The 27,299-nt window shown below is 42.8% G+C and overlaps 1 protein-coding gene across 1 annotated transcript in view; it reads right to left on the bottom strand.

Moving 5' to 3' along the window:
• Nucleotides 1–15,331: 15,331 nt before the first annotated feature.
• The window catches only part of LOC134393382 (mucin-5AC-like), a 68,968-nt gene continuing 57,000 nt past the window's right edge, over nt 15,332–27,299 (bottom strand). Inside the window, exons 46-55 of the mRNA XM_063118409.1 lie at nt 26,848–26,879; nt 25,031–25,211; nt 24,583–24,687; nt 23,400–23,440; nt 22,530–22,652; nt 22,298–22,396; nt 20,808–20,936; nt 18,380–18,428; nt 16,836–16,956; nt 15,332–15,593 (exon numbers count right to left, since the gene is read on the bottom strand). Of these exons, the coding sequence (XP_062974479.1) occupies nt 15,332–15,593; nt 16,836–16,956; nt 18,380–18,428; nt 20,808–20,936; nt 22,298–22,396; nt 22,530–22,652; nt 23,400–23,440; nt 24,583–24,687; nt 25,031–25,211; nt 26,848–26,879 (1,142 nt within the window). The remainder of the gene's footprint in view (nt 15,594–16,835; nt 16,957–18,379; nt 18,429–20,807; nt 20,937–22,297; nt 22,397–22,529; nt 22,653–23,399; nt 23,441–24,582; nt 24,688–25,030; nt 25,212–26,847; nt 26,880–27,299) is intronic.

Here is a 27,299-nt window from a genome sequence, read left to right as displayed (position 1 = left end):
GTAATGAATGCAGCACATGCTATAGCCATGTTGGGGCATTATTAAAGTAAATGAGGGAGAAGGCGGAGCACTCTAGCTTTGCCACCTCTTTCCGTGTTTCCATTGCCTTGGTCTGGAGAGGTGAGCTTCCTCTATCTGTGGAGGCTCTTGGTGCAATCCAGGAACCTCGAAGATCAGCATTCTGTATCGTGTGGAGAATCTCCATGGGATGGATACAGGAGGCTCTCCTCTTCAGACCGTGGCACAACATGAGTACAGAGTCAGGAGAGGGGCAGGGCTAGAGCGCTCCTTCTCCTCACGCATTTACTCATTTCAATAACACCTGAATGGGGCTTATTTTAATATTGAGCCACGTTCACTTGTAGATTAAGATGGAGATGGATGACCCCAAGCTGGGGATACCAGCTGCTTATCTATGCTATATTGTCATTGTGCCCGTCATTCATATGAATGAGAAAAATGTACCAACCAATTCTCCCGATCAATCTGCATGGGTTTTGGTTTTTTTGCATGCAGAGGAGAATCCATGCTCAGAAGGTAGAGCAACAGACCTATACTTGCTTTCCTCAAGAGGCAGGGTTATGGGTCTTGAGAAAGGCATCTTGACTGGTTCACTTAACTGAATGGTTTTAATTTCTTGGGCTGCTACAACAAAGATCCTTTATGCACTTCCTGACATATATATTAGAATTCATTAAAAAATTCATACTCATGTACATACGGATGTCTAGTCACAGGCTTCCAACTTGGAAAAAAAGGAATCTGAGAGTATCGCAAGGGATAAGCATTATCTTGCCAACACAAATCGCTCACTTCCAAATACAGCACCATTAAAAGGAAGCAAATGGCTCTATTGTGCAATACTGGAATTTTTATGTGCCACAGTGCCACAAGCTCTGGTATCCAATCTTAGTCATGCTTCTGGGTCTGTCATCTGACTGTTAAGTGGATGGCAAAAGGATATAGGTGCTTATCTTAATGTCAGTACTGATCAACAACTGTCTAGTGTTGTCAAGGCTGACCACTTTCAGCAGTAGAGTTTTTCTGGAGACTGTGTTAGTACAATTGTTAGTACAATTATTACATTCTGACAGATTCTGTCACAATTCTGACAATTATTACATTCTGACAAATAAATTGTGAAGACATCGGGTTAGATCCAAATTTACACTGGAGCAACTGTGCGGGCAGAAGTGGACTTGCCTGCCCCCTCCTTCCCCTGGCGGTCCCACCAACTCCCTGACAGTACAAGGCAGAGAGACAGGACATCTTGTGGAATGGGGAAGAAAGCTGTGGTTTGGAGGGGGGGAGTCTCCCAACATTGAGTAGAGGGGCCTTCTGTGAGTGGAACCCTTGCGGAAAAGAGATTCTGGCTCCAACCTGATGTTATTTTAAAGGAACAAGGAGTATGAATCAATATTTGAATTATAGCACTTATTCCAGAAACCAATAAAATGCCCCTTCCAGTTAATCTGTCATCTTTGCTTTCCTTCCCTAACCTTAATAATACTAAGAGTTTCGTTAGTCATTTATTGTGATGTCCCAGATCCTGAAATACTAATCATATAGACGTTTGCCTGTCTCTGTTCCAGTGAAAAGCAATGCTTTGTTTGTTTTTAACTGACTGAGTTTCCTTGAGAATGGGGTATAAACCCATACTTTCCTAATTTTGCACATTCATTTTAGATGAATTTTGTATTTTGTCAAAATCTAGACGAAAAGGTAGTGCTAGTGCTATATATTAGAAATATTTGTCAAATAAAGTGAGAGTATTAGCCAAAACTTTGAACTCTGACCTGAACTAGAGTCAGGGCCTTGCTAGACAGCAGGTTAGCCCGGTGCGAGGCCCGGGCTCGTCTCTGTGCATCCAAATGATGCACAGAGGATCCCGGGCTCAGGCAGGGCTCAAACTGCCCTGGCCCCAGGCTAACTGTCACCACTTTTGGCCCGGTTTTCCCCTTGGTCTTAGCCTGCCGCCACCGAGTCCCCAGGCTCCAATGCCCACTGCTGCCATGTCCCCAGCCTGTGATGCCCCCTGCCAAGTCCCTGGCCTCCGATGCCCGGTGCTGCCATGTCCCCGGCCTGTGATGCCCGGCTGGGGGATATGGTGGTGCCAGGCATCACAGGCCAGGGACATGGCAGTGCCAGGCAATGGAGGCTGGGGACATCGGCGACGGCAGGAAATGGCGGCTGGGGACATCGGCAGGTAATGGTGGCTGGGGACATCGAGGTGGGGTGATCAGAGACCAGGGGAGATTGTGGGGGGAGGAAATTGGGGGAAGTGGGGAGCAGGGCACCCGATTTTTTAAAAAAATCCTAACCTCTTCCGGTGGTGCACTCCTGCGCATGTGGCCCCTTTAAGTAAAAATAAAAATGGTGGAAGTGATGGGGCTTTCCTTGACCCCATCGCGTCTCACATGTAGATGGGGCTGACAGGCCACGCTACTTCTAGCGCTGCCTGGCCTCTCCTCACCACCGGATTTTACGGTAGGTCTAGCAAAGTCCTCAGTGTCTGTCTGTTGTTCTTACTTCCCTGGAATATGGGGGTGGAGAGGGACCTTCTCACCAATGAAGACTATACATTCTTAGAATTCTGGATGGGAATTGATAGCAGTACTGTTTGCTATCTGCTTCACTGCTATGTGGCTCTTCAAGGAGGTTACAAAGCATACATTTTGTATAAACTCATAAATAAGCAGACAAAAATAAATTAAATAAAATACAGATGGGTATACTAACAAGAGGGATGCAGCAGACTGGGTCTGTAATCCTATGCTCGCTCACCTAGGAGTTACTTTTGAGTAGTAGACATTTATAGTGGGGATACTGAAGCTCATTTATCCCATGAGCCTTATTCCATTTTGGAGGAGCTCTTAGAGCCTGCATTTCGGTGTGGTGGAGGCTCAAAGACAAAAGAGGTAGGGCCACAAATGGTAAAAATACTGGGGTTGTGCATAGCTGCCCTAACTCATCTTGCCTCCAAAATGAGTCCGATTTGGTTCGGGGTGCTTTGGTACTGGGCTACCTTGCTTCAAAAATGAATCCGAAGCAAAGTTCAGTCCCTCTGAAAGTCAGCCCTTGTGGGTTCTTGGATGCCTGCCATGTGACAGGCTTCCAGGCAAGCAAGGCCGACCGAGAGTTTATTGGATGCCCTGTTCACCTTTCTCCTTCCCTCCCTGCTCATTCCCTGAACCTAGAGCTGCTGTCTGTGGGACTTACCTTTGCCATCCTTCCTCCTCCATTAGAGCCATGATTTAAATGTAACATGGGGGCTCTGCATTTTCATCGACCTATGGCTGCAAACTATGGAAATGGCCCTTTACAGCCGCTGTAGTTTGTGACCTTAGATCTATGAAAACTACACTGCCCCCTTCTTACTTGTAAATCTCAGCTCTAATGGAGGAGGAAGGATGGCAAGTGTAAGCCTGGCGGGGTGGTGGCAGCGGCTCTGGATTGGGGGATGAGTGGGGAGGGAGGGGAGCCCAATGGACTCATGCTGGCTTTTTCTGTACAGACGGGCGGGGGAGCATCCCACCAGTGACCCAAATTGGCCTGAAGCAATTTGCATTTCACCTCAGGGTTCCTCTGGCTGACCTGGTACTGCTTCATATTTGGGGGTTCAGCCTGAAGTGGTGCACAACCCTAAAAAAATACTAGCATGTTTTTGCTTAAAGCTTTTATCATCAGTAACTAAGCTTTAGGAGAGGCATTTCACCTTTTAGAATGGGGAGAGGAGTATACAAAAGCCAGAAAACCCCTAAATGGTCAGTAGTAAGGGGAAAAGCATGTGGCTGTCTTGGGACTCAGGAGGTATAGCCTTGGCCCCTGGGCCAGAAGTTCTGCAGCCCTGATGAACAGGATAACACTGAAAGGCTGCAATCCTGTGTACATTTACCTGGGAGTAAGTCTCATTGAACTCAGCATGTCTTACTTCAGAGCAGTCATGTCTAGAATCGTACTATACTTAACACATATCAAGTACTGTTCCCAAAAATCTGCCATTTATTTGTATCTTCTGCAGTGGAGTTTGCTGCCTTGGGCAGCATTGTATGGGAGATAAATGATTCACTTCTAGCTCACTTATGCATACTGATTCAGAATTTCCCTACGTTTAAACACCCCCTCCCGCCTCTGCTTTATGCTTTCATTTTCATTCTGGGATTGCGATCTGCTCAATTGCATGGGCGGCTACGGGTAGCCATGTGGTATGGATTGAAGACTTCCTATCATTGCACCCTCCATTCAACTCAATAAAACAGTGCCATCTAGTGGTGGAATTATAGCACAATGCCACCTTTATGTGGGGCTGATTTTCTGTTTGTTTTTTAAAGCTGATTATCTTTGTCACCAAGTGAGCTTCATGACCAAATGGAGACTAGAACCCAGATCTCACAACTCCCAGCCCAACATTCTAATGACTCCACCACATTGATTTTCTATGATTATAAATTATAGTTGTCACATATACGATTGGCTTAAATGCACAACAACTTGTTCAATTAAGCTGCTGTCCCACCCCACATCATAAATCTGATGATAATATTCAGAAAGCAGCTCTCTTTGGGGCGCTTACCCATAACAGCAAATAGGCAACTTTCAGTTAATGAGTTGGGTGACCATACGTCCGGATTTGCCCGGACATGTCCGGAAACGGGGGGGGGGGGAAATCCAGGTCCGGACAGAAATCCCTGTTTCCCTCCCTTTTGTCCGGGAAAAAAGCTCTTTAATTTTTTTAAAAAAACCTGTTTAGGCTCTCCTGGCTTCCATTGGGGCCTCTCCTAGGTTGTTGTCACTATGGCAATCAAGGAGAGGCCCCGATAGAAGCCAGGAGAGCCTTAAACCGCGCATTCACGAAACGCGGAAACGCCCGGCTTAAGCCACGGCCACCTCGTCCATCCGGGCCTCTCCTATGACATCGACAGGAGAGGCCCGGATGGACGAGGTGGGCATGGCTTAAGCCGGGCATTTCTGCGTTTTGGAAACGCGCGGTTTAAGGCTCTCCCGGCTTTTATTGGGGCCTCTCCTTGGTCGCCATGGTGACGATGACCAAGAGGCCCCGATAGAAGCCGGGAGAGCCTTAAACCAAGCATTTCCAAAATGCAGAAATGCCCAGCTTAAGCCACGCCCACCTTGTCCATCCGGGCCTCTCCTGTTGACGTCATAGGAGAGGCCCGGATGGACGAGGTGGGCGTGGCTTAAGCCGGGTATTTCCGCATTTCAGAAACATGGGTTTAAGGCTCTCCCGGCTTCTATCAGGGCCTCTCCTTGGTCGTCGTCACCATAGCGACCAAGGAGAGGCCCCGATAGAAGCCGGGAGAGCCGAGAATGGACCTCGCAGCCCCCGCCCCCCAGCAACGCTCTCCCCTTCTCCTCTGTGGTGGTGCAAGCACGCCAGCACACAGGAGAAGGCCTGCATCGCTGGGGGGAGGAGCTGGGAGACCCATTCTCCAAGAACGGGTCTCCCAGCTCCCTCCCCCAGCAATGCTGGGCTGGCGTCATCACGCCGGGCTAGCAAAAGGCCAATCTCGGCCCTGGGAGGGCTGGAGGCTGGGAATGGGTCCTCCAGCCCTGCCTCCCAGCACCCGCCACGTGCAGGGCTCACCTCAGCTGGGCCTGGGCTTCCTCCCAGCACCCGAGCCTGGAGCCGCGGCCGGCGCACATGGGGCTTGCCTCAGTTGGGCCCGGGCTTCTTCCCAGTCACTCCATGGCTGAGTGGGGACTACAACCTGAATCTTCCAGCTGCCAGTCCAACACTTTAGCCACTATACCACATTATGATGATGATGATGATGATGATGCCTTGGGTCAGTAAGTATTATATTTTTGATGTTATTTTATTGTTTGCCTTGGGCGGTGTTGCTGTAGATTATTATTATTTTGCCTTTGGTGAGTGTGGGATGGATTTATTCCCCCCTCCAAGTTAAGTATGTGTGGAGTTTTTTTTTCTTCTAGATTGTCTTAAATGTTAATTCTTTTTTTAGTATTTAGTATATTATTATAGTAGTTGTGTGCCTTTGACACTCATTGGTTGCTATCATTTACTTTTTGTGAACCACCCAGAGAGCTTCAGCTATTGGGCAGTATAAAAATGTAATAAATAAATAAACGTGACCGAGGCCACGCCCCCTTGGGGGCCGGACATGTTGAGTTGGCTCTGCCTTGGGGGTGGGCATGTTGGAGTGGCCACACCTCCTGAGGGCGGCCATTTTGTCCTCCTTTTTGGTTTCCAAAATATGGTCACCCTATTCATGAGTGAAAATCACAGATAGCTTTGGCATCACTTTGGCATAAGCTTGACTAGATGAGAGACTCAGATTCAGTTTCAAGACCAATTTTGTTACATTTTTTTCTGTTGTTGGACAAAGTATATAGAGTATACTTAGAATTATATGTAAATTAATTCCTTTGGGTATGACAAAGTTTTGAATATCTTCTGGTGTAAATGGGATTAATTTTGCTTAGGCCATAATTATTGATAAGCTGGATTGGCTCTCTATTCCCTGTTACCACATAGCTGCTCAGTACCAAGGGTCATACTGGGAATACATGCTATCTGGAAGAGTCCTCTTCTATCAGACTCTGGCTGGTTTAGGTTAAAATATAATTGCACCATAAATTGTTCCACTCTCAGACAATTCAATTTTTTGTAATGTGACTCCATTTCAGGTAGAGCTATAACTATGTGCGCACTGCCCTCTAGTGTTAGTTTGGCATATGAAGGAAACATTTTCAGATAAAGATGTTTTCCCACCTGTTAAAACACTGGGAAATGATCGATCTTTTCATTTCAACAGGAGCAGGTAAACTGACGTAAAGCCCTGGTTTCAAGTGTTTAAGGCAAGACAGCTAAACACTTCAATAATTAGCATTATTCATATTACAGATGAGCAGAAAGCATATGCCTAGGTAACTGGAATTGCACAAACATTGCAGGTCTGAATCTTGCTTATATATTTCCCAGGACAGAGTGGGAAATGTGTAGTGTGTGCAGTTGATTATCCCAGTATTCCCTTTGCTTGAGTATGTGGTTGGTTGTTGTTTATATCGGGGTAATTGCTTACCCAAAATATAGCAGAGTGCGAAATAGCAGCAGCGTAGAGTCTGGAAATGGTTTCAGCTTGAATTTAGGAACAAAAAGAAGCACTCACGGTCTTTGGTCAGTAAGAAGCTTTACTGACACTAAATAAATTACTTACAGAATAAATGGTCATATATACAGTCCTTTCACCAACAGTACAGCAACAACGTAGCAGTATAACATCAGCAGTAAGTTCCAGCAGTAAGTTCCAGCAGTAAGAAGCCATACAACATGGACTTCTTAAATACACTTTTCTCCTTGGCCCAATTAACCAATAGTCTCTTCATCTTGTACATCTCGTACCGCACGTAGGCCAGGGAAGAATCTGCTTCATACTGGACTTCTCCTGGCAGAGACAATCTGGCCAAGGACATCTTTTTAACTCTTTAGAGTCCTTTTCCTTCTGTGGGTAAAAACCTAACCACAACACCCTTTCATTTTTAACTACAGAAAAAATACAATTTACATTTCATTACATTTCACCTGTAAGAAATCAACTTTACATGTTTACAACAATCCCAACATTGTGTACATTTCTCTGTGTGTTACATTTCCCAGAGACTTATTTATATGTAAGCTTTTCTTTTCTTCTTCTTCCAAGCACTGTTGAAAAACTTTGTGCTTTGGGGCGTTGAACTACTTTGCAATCTTCCAACTTGCAAACTTTCAGCAATTTTTAAAACTTTCTGCTTCTGGCTTTTTAGGTAATTTCCTTTGGAAACTTTTCTACCTCTACACCAAGGTAACACCTAACTTTCCCCAGAGACTTCAGTTTCAACCCTTCCTGCAGCTTTGGGCTGAGTTTTCTTGAATGTGGTCTTGGGAACTCCCTGCCACCAGTAGACGAACCACTAGCTCCACAATCATGTACTCTTTTGCTTGCCCCTTTGCATACAGACACGTGTGTTTGAAAACACTTTTCTTTTTTCTTGTTCAGACAATTTCAACACACCACTGTAACTCTCAGGTTCAGACTTCACATAACAAACACTGAATTCATCTGAATACTTTAAAGGTGGAATTCCTTTGTTTTTTTCTTTGTGAACGACGAGGTACACTGGAAATTTCTTCCTCCCTTTCATTTCCCTCCTCCCTTCCATTTTTGGGAGTGGAAACACTCTTCTCAGAGATGTGAGGGCTCTGAGAAGTTAACCCCTGAGTTACTGTTTTCTCCTGGTTGTTCACGGTTTCTAACAGAACTTGGGAACCTTGAATCCTGTCCCAACCTGCCTCCTGAAAAGTAGCAGACCTAGAAACAACCACCTTCCCATGACTTAGGGAAAAACGCCAAGATTTGGATTGCATGCCAGAATAACCCACAAAACGTAATTTCACAGACTTGGTTTCACCTTTAGATCTTTTGGACTTTGGGATATGCACGTATGCCCAAGACCCCCATGTTCTCAAGTGAGACAAATCTGGCTTTGAACCAAAAAGTAAACAGTAAGGCGAACTGCCTGTAACCCTGCTCCAGGTTCTATTACACAGATAGTTTGCGGTTAAAAATGCTTCTCCCCACAAATCTTGCTCAGCGTTTGCATCAGCCATGAGAGAATCTTTCTTCATTTGAAGTACTCCAATTCTTCTCTCAATTGACCCATTTTGAAAAGGAGTTTGGGGATCTATTAACCTGTGTGTGATTCCTGTTTTCCTAAACCACTCACAGAACCTTCCAGAAACAAACTCACCCCCACGGTCCGACTGCACAGAAATAATGGGCTTGTTAAAGAACTTTTCCGCCCAAGTTTTCCAATCCCTAAAAGTTTCAAAAGCTTCTGACTTTCGCTTCAGTAAATAACACCAACTAAAGCGTGTGTAATCATCCAGAATTACAAGCACGTAACTGGATCCCCCTTGTGTAGGCGTGAATGGCCCTATCAAGTCAATAAACACCAGTTCAAAAGGCTTTTGTGACACCCTGTCACTTTTCCTGCAGATGTTCTGCACCCGGGATTTGGTCTGATGACAGATTGAACAATCCAAGAAATTTTTACAGTTTCGCAAGCTTAACCCTGTACACACTTGAGGCATGTGACTTAACACTTTAAAACTTGCATGACCTAAACGCCTGTGCAACTCATGAACACAATTTTTATGGTCTGGCACGTTACCAGTTTGTGCCACCCTTTCTTTACCTGCACCCATGTAAAACAGTCCATTTTTAACATGTCCCAGTGCCACATTTTGTCCATCCTTAATCACTTGGCACTCATCCTTCTGAAACGTAACAACGTATCCTTCAGACGTTAGAGCACTAACAGAAAGGAGACAAAAATCTAAATCTGGAACATACAGAACCTGTTCACACTCCTTTTGCAGACATGGAACGTAGCAACAGCCAATTCCTTCCACCCTCGACGTTCGTCCATCTGCAAGCGTGATTGACTTCACCTTGCTTGGTTCCAACTTCCGAAACGCCTCTGGATTATTAGAAATTGTTCTGGACGACGCAGAATCAATCAGCCAAACCTCTTGGGCCTCGTTACACCTCACTGTGGCTGAAACAAATGCATTCGAGCATTCCTTCTCCTCTCCAGCCTGTGTAACTCTCTTCTTCCTCTTTTTACAGAAGCGTTTGATATGACCCGGCTGTTTGCAAAAATAACACTTTCTTATTGCAACTGCGGTTCTCTCCACACTGTTGTCTTGGAAACACTTATCATTCTGCATTCTTTCTCTGCTGCCAAGGGCTGACTGCTTAACCCTTTCCTGGCAGTTTTCCTCCTTCCTGGAAAGACGCCGTTTCTCTTCTTGGAGCAAACGACCCGTCAAATAATGAAGAGTGAGTTCATCAGTCTTCATACTTTCCAGACTAGTTGTCAGAATGTCCCAGCTTTGAGGCAACGACCCCAAAATCAGGTAGCACTTATGCTCTTCCGTAAAAACGATTCCGACCTCCTGCAACTGGACAAATAGAGATCTCACCTGTTGGAGATGATTTGCCAAACTTCCAGCCTCCTCCAACTTTAACCGATACAGCTCTCTGGTGAGGCTCAGCCGTGTGCTTGCCGACGCACGCACATAAATCTGTCTCAGCGCATTCCAGCTGTCTCTTGCCGTCTCATCTCTGTTGATATGGACAATTTGCGAGTCCTCCATACTCAAGACAATGTTTGCTTTGGCCCTTTCATTCTGCTCTTCCCACACTTGTGCTTCTTGAGCAGTCTGACCAACCGGCCTCGGGACACTCACGACGTTCCAACATCTGTCCCGCTTCAAAAACATTTCCATCTTGAATGACCACGTTAAGTAATTTCTCTCATTCAGCCGTTCCACCGGAATACTGGATGCCATCTGAACCTGGGCCATCCTCACCGGCTGGGCTGGAGCGCGACTCACACTGGATACAGACCCGTCTGAGCTCGATGAACTGCCTGAGCTAGACTCCGTCTTTCCCTCCAGCGTTCCTTTGCTCTCAAGCTTTCCAGCAACCAAAAATTATGCCTTCCAGACTTTCTCTGGGCGCATAACCTATCGGGGTAATTGCTTACCCAAAATATAGCAGAGTGCGAAATAGCAGCAGCGTAGAGTCTGGAAATGGTTTCAGCTTGAATTTAGGAACAAAAAGAAGCACTCACGGTCTTTGGTCAGTAAGAAGCTTTACTGACACTAAATAAATTACTTACAGAATAAATGGTCATATATACAGTCCTTTCACCAACAGTACAGCAACAACGTAGCAGTATAACATCAGCAGTAAGTTCCAGCAGTAAGTTCCAGCAGTAAGAAGCCATACAACATGGACTTCTTAAATACACTTTTCTCCTTGGCCCAATTAACCAATAGTCTCTTCATCTTGTACATCTCGTACCGCACGTAGGCCAGGGAAGAATCTGCTTCATACTGGACTTCTCCTGGCAGAGACAATCTGGCCAAGGACATCTTTTTAACTCTTTAGAGTCCTTTTCCTTCTGTGGGTAAAAACCTAACCACAACAGTTTATTCATTCAGTCGCTTCCGACTCTTCATGACTTCATGGACCAGCCCACGCCAGAGCTTTCTGTCGGCCGTCACCACCCGTAGCTCCCGCAAGGTCAAGTCTGTCACCTCCAGAATATCATCCATCCATCTTGCCCTTGGTTGGCCCCTCTTCCTTTTGCCTTCCACTTTCCCTAGCATCAGCCTCTTCTCCAGGGTATCCTGTCTTCTCATTATGTGGCAAAGTACTTCAGTTTTGCCTTTAGTATCATTCCCTCAAGTGAGCAGTCTGGCTTTATTTCCTGGAGTATGGACTGGTTTGATCTTCTTGCAGTCCAAGGCACTCTCAGAATTTTCCTCCAACACCACAGTTCAAAAGCATCTATCTTCCTTCGCTCAGCTTTCCTTATGGTCCAGCTCTCACAGCCATAGGTTACTACGGGGAATACCATTGCTTTAACTATGCGGACCTTTGTTGTCAGTGTGGTGTCTCTGCTCTTAACTATTTTATCAAGATTTGTCATTGCTCTCCTCCCAAGAAGTAAACGTCTTCTGATTTCCTGGCTGCAGTCAGCGTCTGCAGTAATCTTTGCGCCCAGAAATACAAAGTCTGTCACTGCCTCCACGTTTTCTCCCTCTGTTTGCCAGTTATCAATCAAGCTGGTTGCTATAATCTTGGTTTTTTTGACGTTTAACTGCAACCCGGCTTTTGCACTTTCTTCTTTCACCTTTGTCATAAGGCTTCTCAGCTCCTCCTTGCTTTCAGCCATCAATGTGGTGTCATCTGCATATCTGAGATTGTTAATGTTTCTTCCTGCAATTTTAACTCCAGCCTTGGATTCGTCCAGCCCAGCATGTCGCATGATGTGTTCAGTGTACAAGTTGAATAGGTAAGGTGAGAGTATACCACCCTGCCGTACTCCTTTCCCAATCTTAAACCAGTCCGTTGTTCCGTGGTCTGTTCTTACCGTTGCTACTTGTTCGTTATACAGATTCCTCAGGAGGCAGACAAGATGACTTGGTATCCCCATACTACCAAGAACTTGCCACAGTTTGTTATGATCCACACAGTCAAAGGCTTTGGAATAGTCAATAAAACAGATGTTTTTCTGGAACTCCCTGGCTTTCTGCATTATCCAGCGGATAGTGGCAATTTGGTCTCTAGTTCCTCTGCCTTTTCTAAACCCAGCTTGTACATCTGGCAATTCTCGCTCCATGTATTGCTGGAGTCTACCTTGCAGGATCTTGAGCATTACCTTGCTGGCATGTGAAATAAGTGCCACTGTCCGATAGTTGGAACATTCTTTAGTGTTTCCCTTTTTTGGTATGGAGGGACAAGCACAAGCATACCTCAACAAGAGGCTTTCTCAGTGGAGGATTATGATATGTCACTTAATTGTAGCATCATTGCGAGAGAGATGCCAGGTGTGTTGGTCCATGTGGCACAAGGGGTGATGGGGAAAGTGACTGATCCATTAGGAGAAAAGGCAGCATTCCTTTCAGTGGTGTTTGCAATAGCCCAGTCTTATACTCAGATATATGTTCTGCTGAGTTCAATGGGTGTAATTGTGTAGGGTTGGCATCTGTAGCATCACTTTTGTTCCTAGTATATACTGCTTTTAAGTAGCAACTAACAAAGGCAAAAGTTTGCTTGGAGAGTGGCACATTATCCCCTTTGCTCTTCCTGCCCCTGCATATTGTTGTATCTGTAACATAGCCACGTGCTTTAAAAGACAAAGATAGTCATGTTGATCCATAAGGAAAAAAAAAAACCCAGAGTCTAAGCAGCATCCAATTGGACGCTAGCACTAATATAAATTACATTGCTCAAGTGCAGGGATGGGCAACTTGTGGCCCTCCAAATGCTTTGGCCTAAAACTCTCCACAGCCCTAGCCAGCAATGGTGAGGGATTATGGGAGTTGTATGCCACAAGTTACCCACCCCTGCTCTAGCACAAGGGACCTCTGGTGCCACAATGAGATTCCCTGGAAAACCCATCCCTTCATCTAACAGTCATGGCATGGCGTTGGAGAACCCGTAGGCTAGCACAACCTAATTTACATTAGAGCTAGTGTCCAATTGCAAGCTGCCTTCTATTACCTTTAGTGGGACTCATCAAAATGCCACAAAGGTCATGTGTTCGTTATCCATTATTGACATTATTTTTTTTAATATGGGCCTCATATAATTTTCCTGAAATACCTAGTGGTGCTAACGACTTGCAGATGTAGGTTCCAAGACTGAGGGCCAAACTGCACAGTACGCCAATGGGAGTTCTTCCCTTAGCCTAATAATAGCATGGGGGTGAGTGATTGTCACCAGGATCATGACTGGCATTTCAATGAATCTCCCCACCACCACCACCACCACCACCACCACCACCACCCTTGCACCTGCTATTAAAAGAAAGAAAGAAGAACCTCTGCCATGCTTCCAAATTTAGACTAATACATAGTTTGGCCCTGGGAAAAACATATGGGTTACTTTTTATTTCCTGCCTTCCCTAGCAATGATCTTTCTATTCATCAAAGGATAATAGTATTTCCCAGAGATTCACTCAAAAAGCTATTTAAGAAGAATACTCATGATGCACTGCTTGGTTTCGTGCACATCAAGGTCAGCATACACCATAAGTCTAAAAATAAAAATAAAGGAACTGCAAAGCATTTTACCAGCCTTTCTAGAAACAAGTTCAAGCCATTATAGCTCAAGAAGTCCCACTTCACCCTCTCCAGGTGCTACCTTCTACAATGATGGTAATTGGATGGAAGCAAAACAAAAACCAAACAAAAAAACCACCCTTCATGAGTCATAAAAGAGCTGTGTGTGTGTGTGTGTGTGTGTGTGTGTGTAGCTCACCATTGCTAGTTTTTTGAGTGATAGTTCTGCTTCCTTTTGTGGTTATCTGCCTAGTTACATTTGGACTAGCAGCAATCTGCACAGAGACTGGCCCAACTGATGTCTTTTGTATTGTTGTTCCACTGTAAACATTACTTGTAAAAGCACCACAATTGCTGCTGGAAACCAATGACTACAAGTCTCCTCTTAGGGACGTTTTTCTAATAAAGTTGAATGACACACTTGAATAGGCACAGTGTGCATTACCAAAGGAAGCATCATTCACAAAGGATGCACAGAGTAGTTAAACAGACAAAAAGACACAACAGCTGCAAAATGCTAAAATTTTATTAATCATTGTCACTGTTCTTCTATAGAAACAAATACAAATTGTAAAAGGTGGAATTATCCCTCAACCAGGCTTTAGTTGACAGACAGTATGAATTCAGAAGAAAATACCCCCCAAAGTCTATTTTCCAGAAACAAATAAATAGTGGTACAACATTAAAAAAAACACCTCACTGGGTTAGAACAAAATTTATATTATTCTTATTACTTTGGTTTACAAAAGTTCTTCATATGACCCTTTGGCAAATATATCTATATCTATATTCATTCTGTAAACAGTTATTAAAACATTAAGATCTTCAAACAATTTCCACGCTGATGATACCATGTAAACAGACTCCTTTTCAGCAGCAGACATACTTCATTGGGTTTTCCTTATGGACAAGAATAAATCTACAAGTAATCCCCTAGTATTATAGCCCCATATCTTTTGAAAGAGTGAAATCTGTAGAAGAAGTGATTTGAAATGACAGATAGGGAGAACAAATTGGGACAGTGAAAGCTACTTTTGCAATTGTGGCGAATAGGAACAGACAGCCTTGCCAAATGAAAATGAAATGAAATGGAACGGGACTCTGTAGACAGCTATTCTGCTCCAAAATAATGTCTGACTTGGGCCAACTGGTGGTGAAAACTCTTGTGCCTATCTCAGAAATGTTCCTACCTATAGCAGGCTTGATTAATGTTGCAGTCATAACTTCCCAAGAGAAAAAAATCAAGCAAAAAGCCTTTTATCTTCCCATATTGAAGGGCTTTTGTCATGGGCTCCTGCCTCTTGTTAGGCAGGATGTACACTAATGCTTTATAATGATATTGACAACTGTTGGGCCGATGACACATTCCATATACTGTTTTCAAACCACTTTCCAAGTGTTATCTCCTGCTTCGTGTAGATCTGGCCTTAGTTGCAAATGGGTAGGGTAGTCTCCCACAAGCCTGAAGTGATGCAGACAGAATTTATTGGTTGGCACCACAAAGAAAAGAAAAAGACCTTTCTGCTAAGAGTAGATATAGAGAATGTTCATTTCTACATTCACAATGCTGCTTTGGATACTTTTCTATCTAAAACGACAACATTTATTTAATTTCTCTTCAGTTAATTCTCGGTCTTGGTCATTTCCTAAAATGGCCTGTCCTTGACACTGTTCTTATATCTCTCCTTGCTGCTGTTGTTCCTTTTGTGGTGGTACTTCTTGCTGTTGCTGCTGCTGCTGCTGCTGTTCCTGTGTTGGTGCAGGCGTGGCCTGGAGACCACATTGGCTGCTCACACAAACACACTCGTCAACGTAGATGTAAGTATAATCTATGGTGGAGCCATCAGGGCACGACAGGACCACTTGCCTCTTGCTAGTCTTGCTTTCCTGACAGCATGAGCAGTTGTAATCTATTGCATTACCCTCAAAAGAATATCTGAGAAGAAGAAACAAAGAAAGGTTTAGTCTCACTGGTGCAGGATCAAGTCACCCCCGCTGTTGGGGATGGACCAATCTGTCAAGTTTGATTCCACACAGTTTCTTATATTTCCTACATTAAATTTTTCCATCCTGTTTCCACCTCAATTTGTGAATTCATACATATTTTCAGGCACATTTATTGAAATGCAGACATATTTTTGTACACACTTTTCCAAACATGCTCATGTTTTGGCAAGAAATTTTCTCTAATATGAGGATGATGAGTGATTTCCTCTAATATACTCATTCTTTGTGTGCATTTTTTGATTTGGAAATTGCTGCCAAAATTTGGGAAAGTGCAAATATGAGCTTCACTGCAGTTCATGTGTAGGTTTGGGAAGCATAAATTTGATATGTTGATATTGAAATGCAAATCAACACGTTTCTAACCCACCCTGACCCGAACAGTTCATCAAACTTTTGTCTGTATTGGAAACAATCAGTTTGACTATTTATTTGTTTAGATGATCATATGCCACCATTCAGTTAAATTTTAATTGTTAAAAAATATCTCTCAGAGTACCTCACATATTGAAAGTATAACCCTATGCTGGTTTGTTTGAAAGTATGCTCCACTGTGTTCAATGGGATGAGTTCCCAAGTAAATCAGCATAGGATTTCAACCTCAAAAACAGGGACAATAAAAACTTAGAACTTTTCTGCATGAGGCTTTTAAACCACACATTTACCAAGGCTTCTGCTTCCAGATTCTTTGCAGGATTAAGACTGACTCCTTTATGTCTTTTTCCTGGAGTTTTTTCTCTCTACCTTTCTATATGTTCTATAATACTACCACTAGGTGGTGCTGTGATATAGTAGAATTGTGTAATTACACAAGATTTCTCCAACTTCATTTTCACTGATCTTGGATAAATACTCTTCATTTATATTCCACAACCTTTGAAAGATTTCCAAATTCTTTGCAATTTGTTCAGGCACAACCATCTTGCATACAAAAAACACATACAAAGGGAATTGGCTAAGGTTACCTGTCTGACCAACACATAACCAGAGTCTAAAATGGTCTGTTATGCTTGCCACCCACAATACATTTTCATATGTCTTGCTAACTTGGAATTTCACTGAATGATTACTGGGCTATTTGCCATGTGCTAGCCATTAGAAACAAACAGGACTTAAAGAGATCATACATGAAAGTTATTTACTGAAGGAGAGCAATATTGTTTCTGTTGCTTACTTTGAATAGCTGCCACATTGGCCTTGACAATACGTTAACTCAATAGGTGTAGAAGCTTCACAGCCACTGTATTTGACAACTTTTGAGATGCCTACTGGTTCACATGGGGGTTTTATTTCTCCTGCGAGGGGGAAAACAATTAAAAAACAACATCAGAATGTGATCACAAATATTATCTAATAGAAAAGTAGATAAGATGGTCTCTCTCTGTGTGTGTTTGTGTGTGTGTATGGACATGCATCCATGTATGAAGAGGCAGGAAGACAGGGACGGTAGGTCCATTGATTTTAATTACAACCAGGTAAGCTGTGCTTCTTGGTGCTTTGGGATGTAAGGAACAGATGAAAGGGCACATTAATGTCTATCTTCTTTGGGAAAACAGTGGCCCTCCAGATGCTGTGTGACTACAGGTCCCATCAGCCCACATGCTGTATGGGCCTGATTGAAGTTGGGAGTCTGACAACATCTGAAAGGGTTCCTATCTCTGTTTTGGAGTGTATTGATGGAACATCTACTCTGATGCCATTGGTATCCAAAGACAACATGTTCAGGAAGCCGGGGGTTGTTCTATTTGTATGCTAACTGGTATTCATCTGACATTAGGGATAAGGAAGCTTGTGGTCTATGCTACAACACAGGGACTTCTCTTTTCATAGTATTACTTTTATTTATTTAAACATTTCTATCCCACCCTCTATCACTAGGATCTCAGGGCGGCATGCAGATAAAATTATACTAACAATATATATAAAAATAAATATACAGAGCTAAAACAAATTAAACCATTAATCAAACTAAAACCAGTATAGAATTTAAAAGCAGTAAAAACAATTAAATCAGTTAAAACAATGTGCAAGCTTGGTGAATTTAGCCATCAAAGGCTTTGTTCAAAAGCCATATCTTAACTTGTTGCTGAAATGAAGCCAGCACTGGCATCAGTCAGGCCTCCAAGGGGAGGACATTCCAGAGCTGGGGTGCCACAACAGAGAAAGCCCTCTCCCATGTCCCATCATAGCATATGTCTCTCGTTGGTGGGATGCGGAGAAGGGCTCCTCCAACAGATCTCAAGTCTCAGGCAGGCATATATAGGCAGAGGCGCTCCCTCAAGTATCGAGGTCCCAAGCTGTTTAGGGCTTTAAACGTCATTGCCAACACCTTGTATTCCAACCGAAAGCATATAAGCAGCCAGTGGAATTCCTTTAAGACCAGTGTTATATGGTCTTTGTGGGATATACTGGTCAGCAGTCTAGCTGCTGCGTTTTGCACTAGCTGCAACTTCCGAGTCGTCTTCAAGGGCAGCCCCACGTAGAGTGCATTGCAGTAGTCTAATCAGGAAGTTACCAACGCATGGACTACTGTGGCTAGCATTAGTTTCATTCTTGCACCTATGCTACAAAGGCACAGTACTTAACATGTACTCTCTGCTCAGACAATTTATTTGCCTGTTTCCTACTCAGTAATGTAGCTTAATATAGCCAAAGACACACACTTGTACATTGAATGGATATTTGGGGGTTTATTTTAATATTTTGGGCATAACTTACGAAGTTGGCATTTCTTGCAGCAGCCATCAACAGCCACTTCGCCACCCTTCTAAAAAGGGGAAAAAAAGGTTTAGAATTTATTAACAGATGCAACAAATATTTTTCCCTAAACAAAGACAACTTTTTTATGCCAGTGACAGATTCATGCTGGAATCAGTACTCTCAAATGAGTGCAGGCAAAGGCAGATAAACAACACTTGGCCCCAGAGGCTCAAAGAACATTGCACCCCCCAATTAATGTATTTGTTATTATTTAATAGATTTATAAACCACTTACCATATTTAAAAATATCTTCTATAAATATTAAATATAAATAAATGCCTTCTATAAATATTAAGTACTATGAAATATTAAGTAGAATAACAATAATATTAAGTACCATAAACACTCTATTTTATTGCTCCTTGATTATTATTTTTTACTGTAGTTGGAAATTATTTTAATGCTGTGTTTTAATGCTGTATCTTAATGTGGTGTTTGTGTTAGCAGAACTCGGGCTACAGGTCACTGAACCTGGAGCTAAAGAGTTAATGTGTACCTGAACAAGGTGGGAGGGGATTGCAGGGATGTTTGTTTTTCCCTTTCCTGTCTCCTCCCTTCTACTTCCTTCTTCTTGTTGTTCCCTGCCTCATGGGCTTCTGACCACATGGCTAAACTGAGCCATCCTACCCTAGGATGGAAAGCCACTTATTCCTAAAAGTAAAGTTTCTTTCAAACCACCACTGCAGCATTTCATTTGTCAACATGCTTGGTTACTCACAGGGAGCAGATTTGGATGACAAGAGTTTTTAGTATTATATTTTAAGATTTTACTCTGCACAGCGGTATATAAATGCCATAAATAAATAAACAAACAAAGTATATTGTTACTCTACATGAGTACTGCCACTACCTCTGTTAAGAATATATATTGATTCACTTCTCCCATTATATATTTTGCTTCATTAGATTGCCCCCTTTCCTTTACCTCCCTGAAGTTGGGTGGCAACCCAAGCCAATAATGTCGCATTAGCTGTACAGATTTCAATGAGTCTGTGATGAGGAGCCTTTGGAAGGAACAGTTTGTGAATTGCATGTGTAGCCTAGAGTTAAATTCAAGTGGCAACTGACTTAAAATAGGGATGCAATTCTAAATTTATATCTGTCTGTCTGTCTGTCTGTCTATCTATCTATCTATCTATCTATCTATCTATCTATCTATCTATCTATCTCACTATCACAATACCCTTATTCAAATCTTTGGTGGATGCTGCACCCATAAAAGAATATTGTAGAATTGGAAAAGGTGCAGAAAAGGGCATCAAAATGATCAAGGGGCAGGATCAACTCCCTTATGAGGAAAGATTACATCTGAGACAGTTTAGCTTTGAAAAAGGTTGAGTGAGCAGAGACATGATATAGGTGTGCATGGTGTGGAGAATGTGGATAGGGAGACATTTTTCTCCCTCTCTCATAGTTCTAGAACCCAGTGGAGTCATCCCATGCAGCTGAATGGTGGAAGATCCAGCACAGATAAAAGGAAGTACTTCTTCATACATTGTCCAATTGAACTATGGAATTCACTACCGCAAGATGTAGTGATGGCCATCAATTTGGATGGCTTTAAAAGAGGGTTGGATACATTCCTAGAGGAGAAGGCTATCCATGGCTACTAGTCCTGATGGCTATGTGCTACTTCCATAATCAGAGGCAGTAAGCCTGTGCGCACCAGTTCTTGGCATACATGGGTGGGAGGGTAGTGTTGCACCCATGTCCTGCTTATGGGTTCCTGGTCAACAGCTGTTTGGCCACTGTCTGAATACAGTGTTGTACTAGATGGATGCATGGTCTGATTCAGCATGGTTCTTCTTCTGTTCTTTTAGAAGTCAGGCAGATGTTCTAAAAGCCAACTTGAAAGGAGAGAGAGATGGAGATCTGAGTGCATCGTGAGTGGGAAGATTCTGATCTGGCTGGTGTGATCTGGTCTTGTTGAGAATTTCCAAGGCTCAAGCCTACCTAGAAATCAGTCACTGGTTTGAGAGTCCCTGCATCAGTATGTAACTGCTGGTTGGTATTAGGAACTAAGGCAGAAGTGAGTACGTGATTAGGCCATATGCAAAGCATTGCATGTGGGAAAAAGAGAAACTTATTTCCTGTCAACTATCAGGCACCAGGATATTGCTTAAATATTGAGGGTTGGATCCAGGCTACATTAATTGAACTTAGATCCCATTGAAACCAATGGGGCAGGTTAGTCATGACTTAAGACCCATTGCTCTCAATAGGAACTAACTTAGTTTGAAACCTATCCATTATGTATTGTAATAACCCCAAACTAGCTAATTAAGACAAGCCATGACTCATTTTTGTTTAAGATAATCTCTGCCCTCACTGAGTACCTAATCAAACAAAGAGGCAAAAGACCTGTGGTTGTTCAGGTATACTTACAGATATACATTCAGTTGTGTTAAAATCAGGGCAGGTTATCTTGATAGTGACAAGAACATACTGGTCTTCAACACGCTCACATTCATAGGAGGTACAGTTGTCGCCTGGGGGGTTCCAGGTTTGTCCTTGCTGAAAACAGTCACAGTTTCATGGATATTATTAGAAGCTGGCAGACGATTTTACAGTCCTCTAGTCTAAAGGTTTTCATTTACATCACCAAGATCAGCCTTCACCCACCTGGGGCCCTCTAGATGTGTTGGACTACATCTTCCCCTAGCTAGCATGGCCATTGGCTGGCTAGCTGGAGGATGATAGGAGTTGTAGTCCAACACACCTGGAGGGTACCAGGGAAGGCTGACCAAGACAATACAGTTTGGGTGAAAAAGCTGGGGAAGTTTTTGACAAATTACTTTAGGAAGTTTAGTGCTGAAAAAAAGTCTTCATTAAGACTATGTGGAAGAGAATATTCTTCTTCCAACAGTCTATTATGTCTTTTAATGTCACAGCTACACAATACACTTGCTTAACTCCACTCAGCTCTATTCAATTACTATGATAAAACTATAGCAGAGAATGTGCTTTGCTTTTGCCACCAGTGTCCAGTCTGCATGTTGCACAGTGTAAAACTGGTGTTGAAATGGAGACCCTTCTTTTCTTGCTTCCTGGTCTCTGGTTATCTCAAATCCATGCATGCACCCGCACCCATCCACGTCACCTCCTCTTCTGTCTGTCTAGTTCCTTGACAACTTGCATTGTGAGACAGCTTGGTATCACTTCGTCAAACAATACAATTTTTATTGGCTTCATTGACACAAGAATATTGCTTTATGGAATCTCCATTTGTACCTGTATCTCACTGAGAGCAGTAGGTTGCATGCTAACATATTTGAAGGCAGAACCTGGTAATATGTGGCACCATTAAATATTTTTAACCATACTCTCTGGGGTGGGATGCTCCAGAGAACCTTGGTAGAGCATGTGCTTTGCATACAAAAGGCTCCAGGTTCAATTGCGGGCATCTCTCAAGGATCTCAGGTTGCAGGACAGGAAAGGCTTTGGGGAGCCCCTGCCAATTGCAGTAGACAATACTAATCATGGATTAATAGGGCCCACACCCTGCCACTGAATTTGCTGCTGAAATTTGGCAGCGCAGTGGCGTGGCAGCAAAAAGGGGATGATTTTTCCTCTCTTTGCCACATGGCTAACATTTGGTGTCAAGCCATGGCTTGCATCCCCTTAACACAAAGGAAAGCCGGCACTTTGGGGCTGCCACACTGCCAATTTTCTGCGACAAATTTGGCGATAGAGTGGTAGTGGAGGCCAGGGGCCTGCAAGTAACCCACATGCTAACCATCCCTGATTTATGCTGAATTATTGTTCATTAAGTTAAAATCTATACCCTTTTTTGATTTAGCACAAGACACACAAAGGGGATAAAACATAAAGTTGGCTTGCATGAAATATGATGGTGTGCACAAAATGTTAGCTACCTTGATAACTTGGAAATCCTTGGGGCCTAATTTCAGAACGCAAGCTACTGGGACACATTGACCACAGCATTGTCCAGTTTTTTCTTTGTATTCATGGCCCTATTTTTTGGGGAAAAACATGGAAAGAAATTTATGAGATCAAGCATGTCTTTTTCCCCCCAGATGGTAAAACAATTAAATAGGTGGGTAAACATGTGTAGAAGGCAAATTAGAGAAAGAGTGTGTTACTCACCGCTGGACAATGTGTGTCACATACTTGTGATACACATACCACTGTGTCTGATTTGCTTTCTGGATCTTTTTCATCAGAGCAACTGCATGATTCACAGAGGCCTCCTGGAACGACAGCTCCAGGCTAAAGGACAAAGGAGAAAAGGTATTAAATAATTGTAACCTGATTTCATAAATCAGAAATATCATTTGATTATCAGAAATATCAGAAATTTTCTGAAGGTGAGCTTCTAGTGAAGTGATTTTTAAAAAATCACTCAGTTTATGGTGATTTTAAAAAAATCACTATAAACTATTGTGAGTGAGCAATCACGAGTATGCAATAAAGCCTTATGTAGAAATGCTCCTAGTGTTAAACAAAATTATGCTACAATAACTACAGCCAACGTCTTGTGTGTATGCAGTGATTCTGCAGGAGCACAGAAAACGTGCCGAATGTGGTGCCTTGGTTTCCTGAGAATTTTGTTCCCCAAAAAGCAAGTTTGAAAGAATATTTGAAAGAGAAAGCAAGCTTGAAAGCCTACTGAAAACTCAGAAGCCACAGAGGTGGCGAAAAGATTTGCACTGGCCATCACTAATCAACCAATAACCTATTTAAAGTAAATAGCACTACATATCACTACAACAGTATTCTGAGGATGCTGCATGATTCTCCCCTTGTTGTGTTGGGTTAGATGGCTTACAATGCATTCTTTCAATCAAGTAAAGGATATGCAGGATGTTTAGGGTAACGTCATCATCCCTGAAAGTCTTTCATGAGGAGTGTGGGAGGCAGGCTGGGAGGCTTTGCTAAAACCATGCATGCAGACTCATTTTAAATCTGTGATGATCAATTGAGTGATGCTTCTAGCATCCATTATGATGTACTTACTTTGTAGAGGGTCTCATTGACAACACAGCCTGGTTGTTTCACTGTAAAACAGAAAGTGGAGTTTATATGGTGATAAATCTGCACACTTTCTCTTGAAAGATCAGAACAGAATAAGAAGGTAACACAAGAATAAAATTCTGACGCAATCTGCTGTTAAAAGGATGGATCCAGATTTGGATCCGGATTTCAGCTGGATCAACTCTGCTGGTGGAAGTGGATATTCCCACCCCCCTTCTTCCCATGGCAGCCCTTTAAGCCCCCCAAAAATACTACACAGAGAGTAATGAAACCTGGAAGAATGGGATGAGTTATGGTGTGAGGGGGATGGAGGATCCCCAAATATTGGGTAGAGGGACCCTTTGTCAGCAGAACCTTTCCTTGTGTGGAAGGCTCCTGGATCCAACCCAAAATCATTTTGGTTTTGAGGGGGTGGCATGGGTCCCCGTAATAAATCCAGTTTGGGATGCTTGAGGAATTTGATCTCTGTGAATACCAAATCAAACTGGCCTAACACACACCTCTTGGATGAATGTGCAGATCAGAACTTAATTATCCGCCAGATTTCACACCTCTCTGAAGTTGCAAAACAGTTCTCAACGGTATACATGTATTAACATATGTTTTAAAAAACTAGTTTTTTGAGAGGAGAATAATTTTGAAATGTGTATTTTGACATATCTTTAATTGCACATTTTCATAAGGATTTAATTTTTTAAAAGTTGAAAACAAGGTGGAAGAGACTTAAAGGTGGACACACGTGAAAGTGATGTTTACCACCAGAAATATACTGATTCATGCGTCCCTATTTTGTACTATTACTAATCTTGCTAAAATCACGCATACAAGCAGCAAGGGTATTTCTTGGGAGTCAATCAGTGCACTTGTGTCTTCTCGCAAACTTCACATTATAAAGGTTTGCAGAAAAAATAAATCTGGTTGCAAAATATCCTCTTCCAAAAGACACCCCTCCCACAAAAAAATTCTGACTTTTGAGTTGGCGTAGTAAAGATATTGCACTAATATTGGTCCTCCAGAACTGTGACTTGCCAGCAGGCGAACACCAGAGACAGCACACACAACAAATCTAGTATGTTCTACTTCAGAACTAGCCCCGTGTCCTTACACCAAGATCAAAACAATTCTGCAAGATTTTGTGGATCTCTGCTCATGCTCCAGCTCTTACCACAAGTGGTGTTTATACAGCAACCTCCTGGCAGGTTTTGTTGTATTGATTTATATCCTACTGGGCAGGACTCGATGGACTTGGGGCAGTAAGTAGTGTTGCACACTATATAATGTAAGACAAAAAGGAAGGAGAGAAAAGCCATGAATGACATTAAATGCAGGATATTTTCATATTAAGAGAAGAATTTGTAGGGAATTTCCCAACGTTCTAACTATGTCCAATGGAACATCAGTATCAGCGTCTGATGTTGTACAGAATGGTACTACTGCAACTGTGATGCCTAGTAGTACTGTTGTAGCATGGACAGATTAACTACTATGCTAGTTTAGAGGGGCTGCAACCAAACTGGACCACCTATCATGATGCAATTAATGGGAGTGAACAAGGCGCACATTTTGAAAAGGTTTGCTTAATTTGTTTCAAACATGCAAGGGATTGCACGTACCGCATTTTTGTTGAGGACAGCATTTGTCTTCAGGTGTTATTACTGAGACAGGTACAAATCCTTCAAATGGACATTGCACTGGGGTAGGTGACGCATGGCATGGTTTTGGTCTACATTTCACTGTAAGGGAATATTTCTCACAAGTACACTCCTGGCAATCGCTGGTCCAGGTTTCTCCAGCCTGTGAAAAGAGTAATTCAAAAGAATATATATTTCATGCTTTAGACACTCCATCTTGTGCTGGTGGGAATAGGAAGCGTAACTGACTTGCACTTTCTGGTTTTTTGTTGGTTCTGAATTAATGTCCAAAGAAGAGGACTCCTGCATCTCTGCTCAATAGAGAAACACATGAGTTCCAAAAAGCTGAGTTCCCCTCTTTATGAGGAGCCATGATTGTGAGCTGTGCAGGCTGGCAGCAAAGGGAGAAAAGGCTGGTGAGGAGTGGATGCACAACTGCAGCGGTAGTAGCAGCAGCAGCAGCAGCACTGTTTTCCCAGGAAGGAGCTGCTAAGCCAGTCAGTGCTTTGGCAGACCCACCAGAGTGAGATCTTTTCTTTGTTCTCACTGCAGTTCAACCTGAGGCTCCTAAAGGCAGATGTCTCACAGCTTTCTACAGGGAAGGTGAAATTCCCATTTCAGATTCCCTGGAGGAAAGATGCAATTTCCACTTCACATTCCTCCCTCATGATGAAACATGCAAAGCAACTCTGTATAATATATGAGAGAACCTCACTTACTGAATGGGGAATTCTAGTCAAGCCTCTGTGTATGACCATCCTTTTTATGGAAACCTTTAGGTTCTTCCAAAATTTGATTTGGTCTGAAGATAGGTTAGATTGATCATGATGTGATGATGCACATCAAGATATGTACTTATCTTTATGACTGGGCAATCCTTTGGAAGGCAAGTGAAGTGGGTCCAGATTGTGCTAATGCATTTTAGTTCCACATAAACCCTATGCAACTGCTACCTTGCAACACGCGTAGGGCTAAAGTGGGGATGGGACACCTGGGAGAACACTCTCCCTGCTCCCAGCCGGGACATGTGGGAGAATGCATGCCGTGCTCCTCTGGCCTGAAGCTCTGTATAGGGGTTTGTCAATGCATTCAGCTGGATGTGATTACACAGCTCCCACGACCAGGAACTCTGATAAGGCAGGGTTCCTAATTGTGAGAGCTATGCAACCCCTCTACAGACCATCACACTCAATCCATGAAGATCTCTGAGGCAGTCAGGGGCACATGGAAACTTGAGTCTGGATTGTGCATGTTCACTTTAGCCCAAAATGTGGCATAGGTGAACACCTGCATAGACCTGTAGTTGCAACTGTAAGCTGTTGGAAGGATATCTGGGGACAAGCAATGCAGTTTTGAGCCAGCACAGATGGCTACGGGATAGCCTTTAAGGCTATGCATACATGAACTGAGTCTTCCAGTGTCTTACATATTGCTAGACTCCCAAAATTGTTCAAGCAACCCTTTTAAATATTGTTTTAAAATATAAATCTCAGAGAAGGAAGGATATATCCTAATGTCTCTCGGCTTCCAAATCTATTATTTCAGATCAACATCCTACCTGCACTATACACACAACATACCTTATTACCTCTCATTTATGTGTTATACAACAATGCAAAAGTGGATTCTGCTGCTGATGGTAGCTCTTCTTGGCACAATGGCGGCAACCTTTCCCACCATCTCAAAAGCCCCTCCAAAAGTTGTAAAAACCTTGAAAATGTTTAGTTTTCATGAAGCTCTCCTAACCCTCTAAGCTCATGCATTGTCGTTTCATGAAATATAATAGTTTTGATACTTACTGATTTGGGCAGCCCATCTGGCCCTGTGCAACCTGAAAGAAATATAAGAACGAAGGTTTTGCACTGATGTTATTAGGGAGCTCTGGAGATAATTTAGCTCACTGAAAGAACAGGCCATTGACTATGGAAGAACTGTGAAATCTAGCACAGTTATCTACGTCTTCTGAGGAAAAGGGTAATGTAAAAGTGCCGGGAACTGTTGGGATGGAACAATTCAAGGAAGTTCTTCATTCCACAAGGACTCCAATCCATTGCCTACTGAAACTTGTGGAAATGCTACTGTTGACCATATAGTAAAAAGAACACTTTATAGAATGCTTCATGAAAAAAAAAACCCAGCCTTTCTTCTATACAGTTTTCTTCAGGTCATTTTGCCTGTTATTCACAATTAAAGTTACCAAAAAAATCCCACTTGAAACCTCAAATGCTTTCTTTAGCACTCTGTCCCTTAT

The sequence above is a fragment of the Elgaria multicarinata genome, chromosome 2, assembly GCF_023053635.1.
Source record: "Elgaria multicarinata webbii isolate HBS135686 ecotype San Diego chromosome 2, rElgMul1.1.pri, whole genome shotgun sequence".
NCBI classification, from domain to species: domain Eukaryota; kingdom Metazoa; phylum Chordata; class Lepidosauria; order Squamata; family Anguidae; genus Elgaria; species Elgaria multicarinata.
The sequence above is the reverse complement of the archived record's forward strand: the minus strand, read 5'-3'. Positions and strand labels throughout refer to the sequence as shown.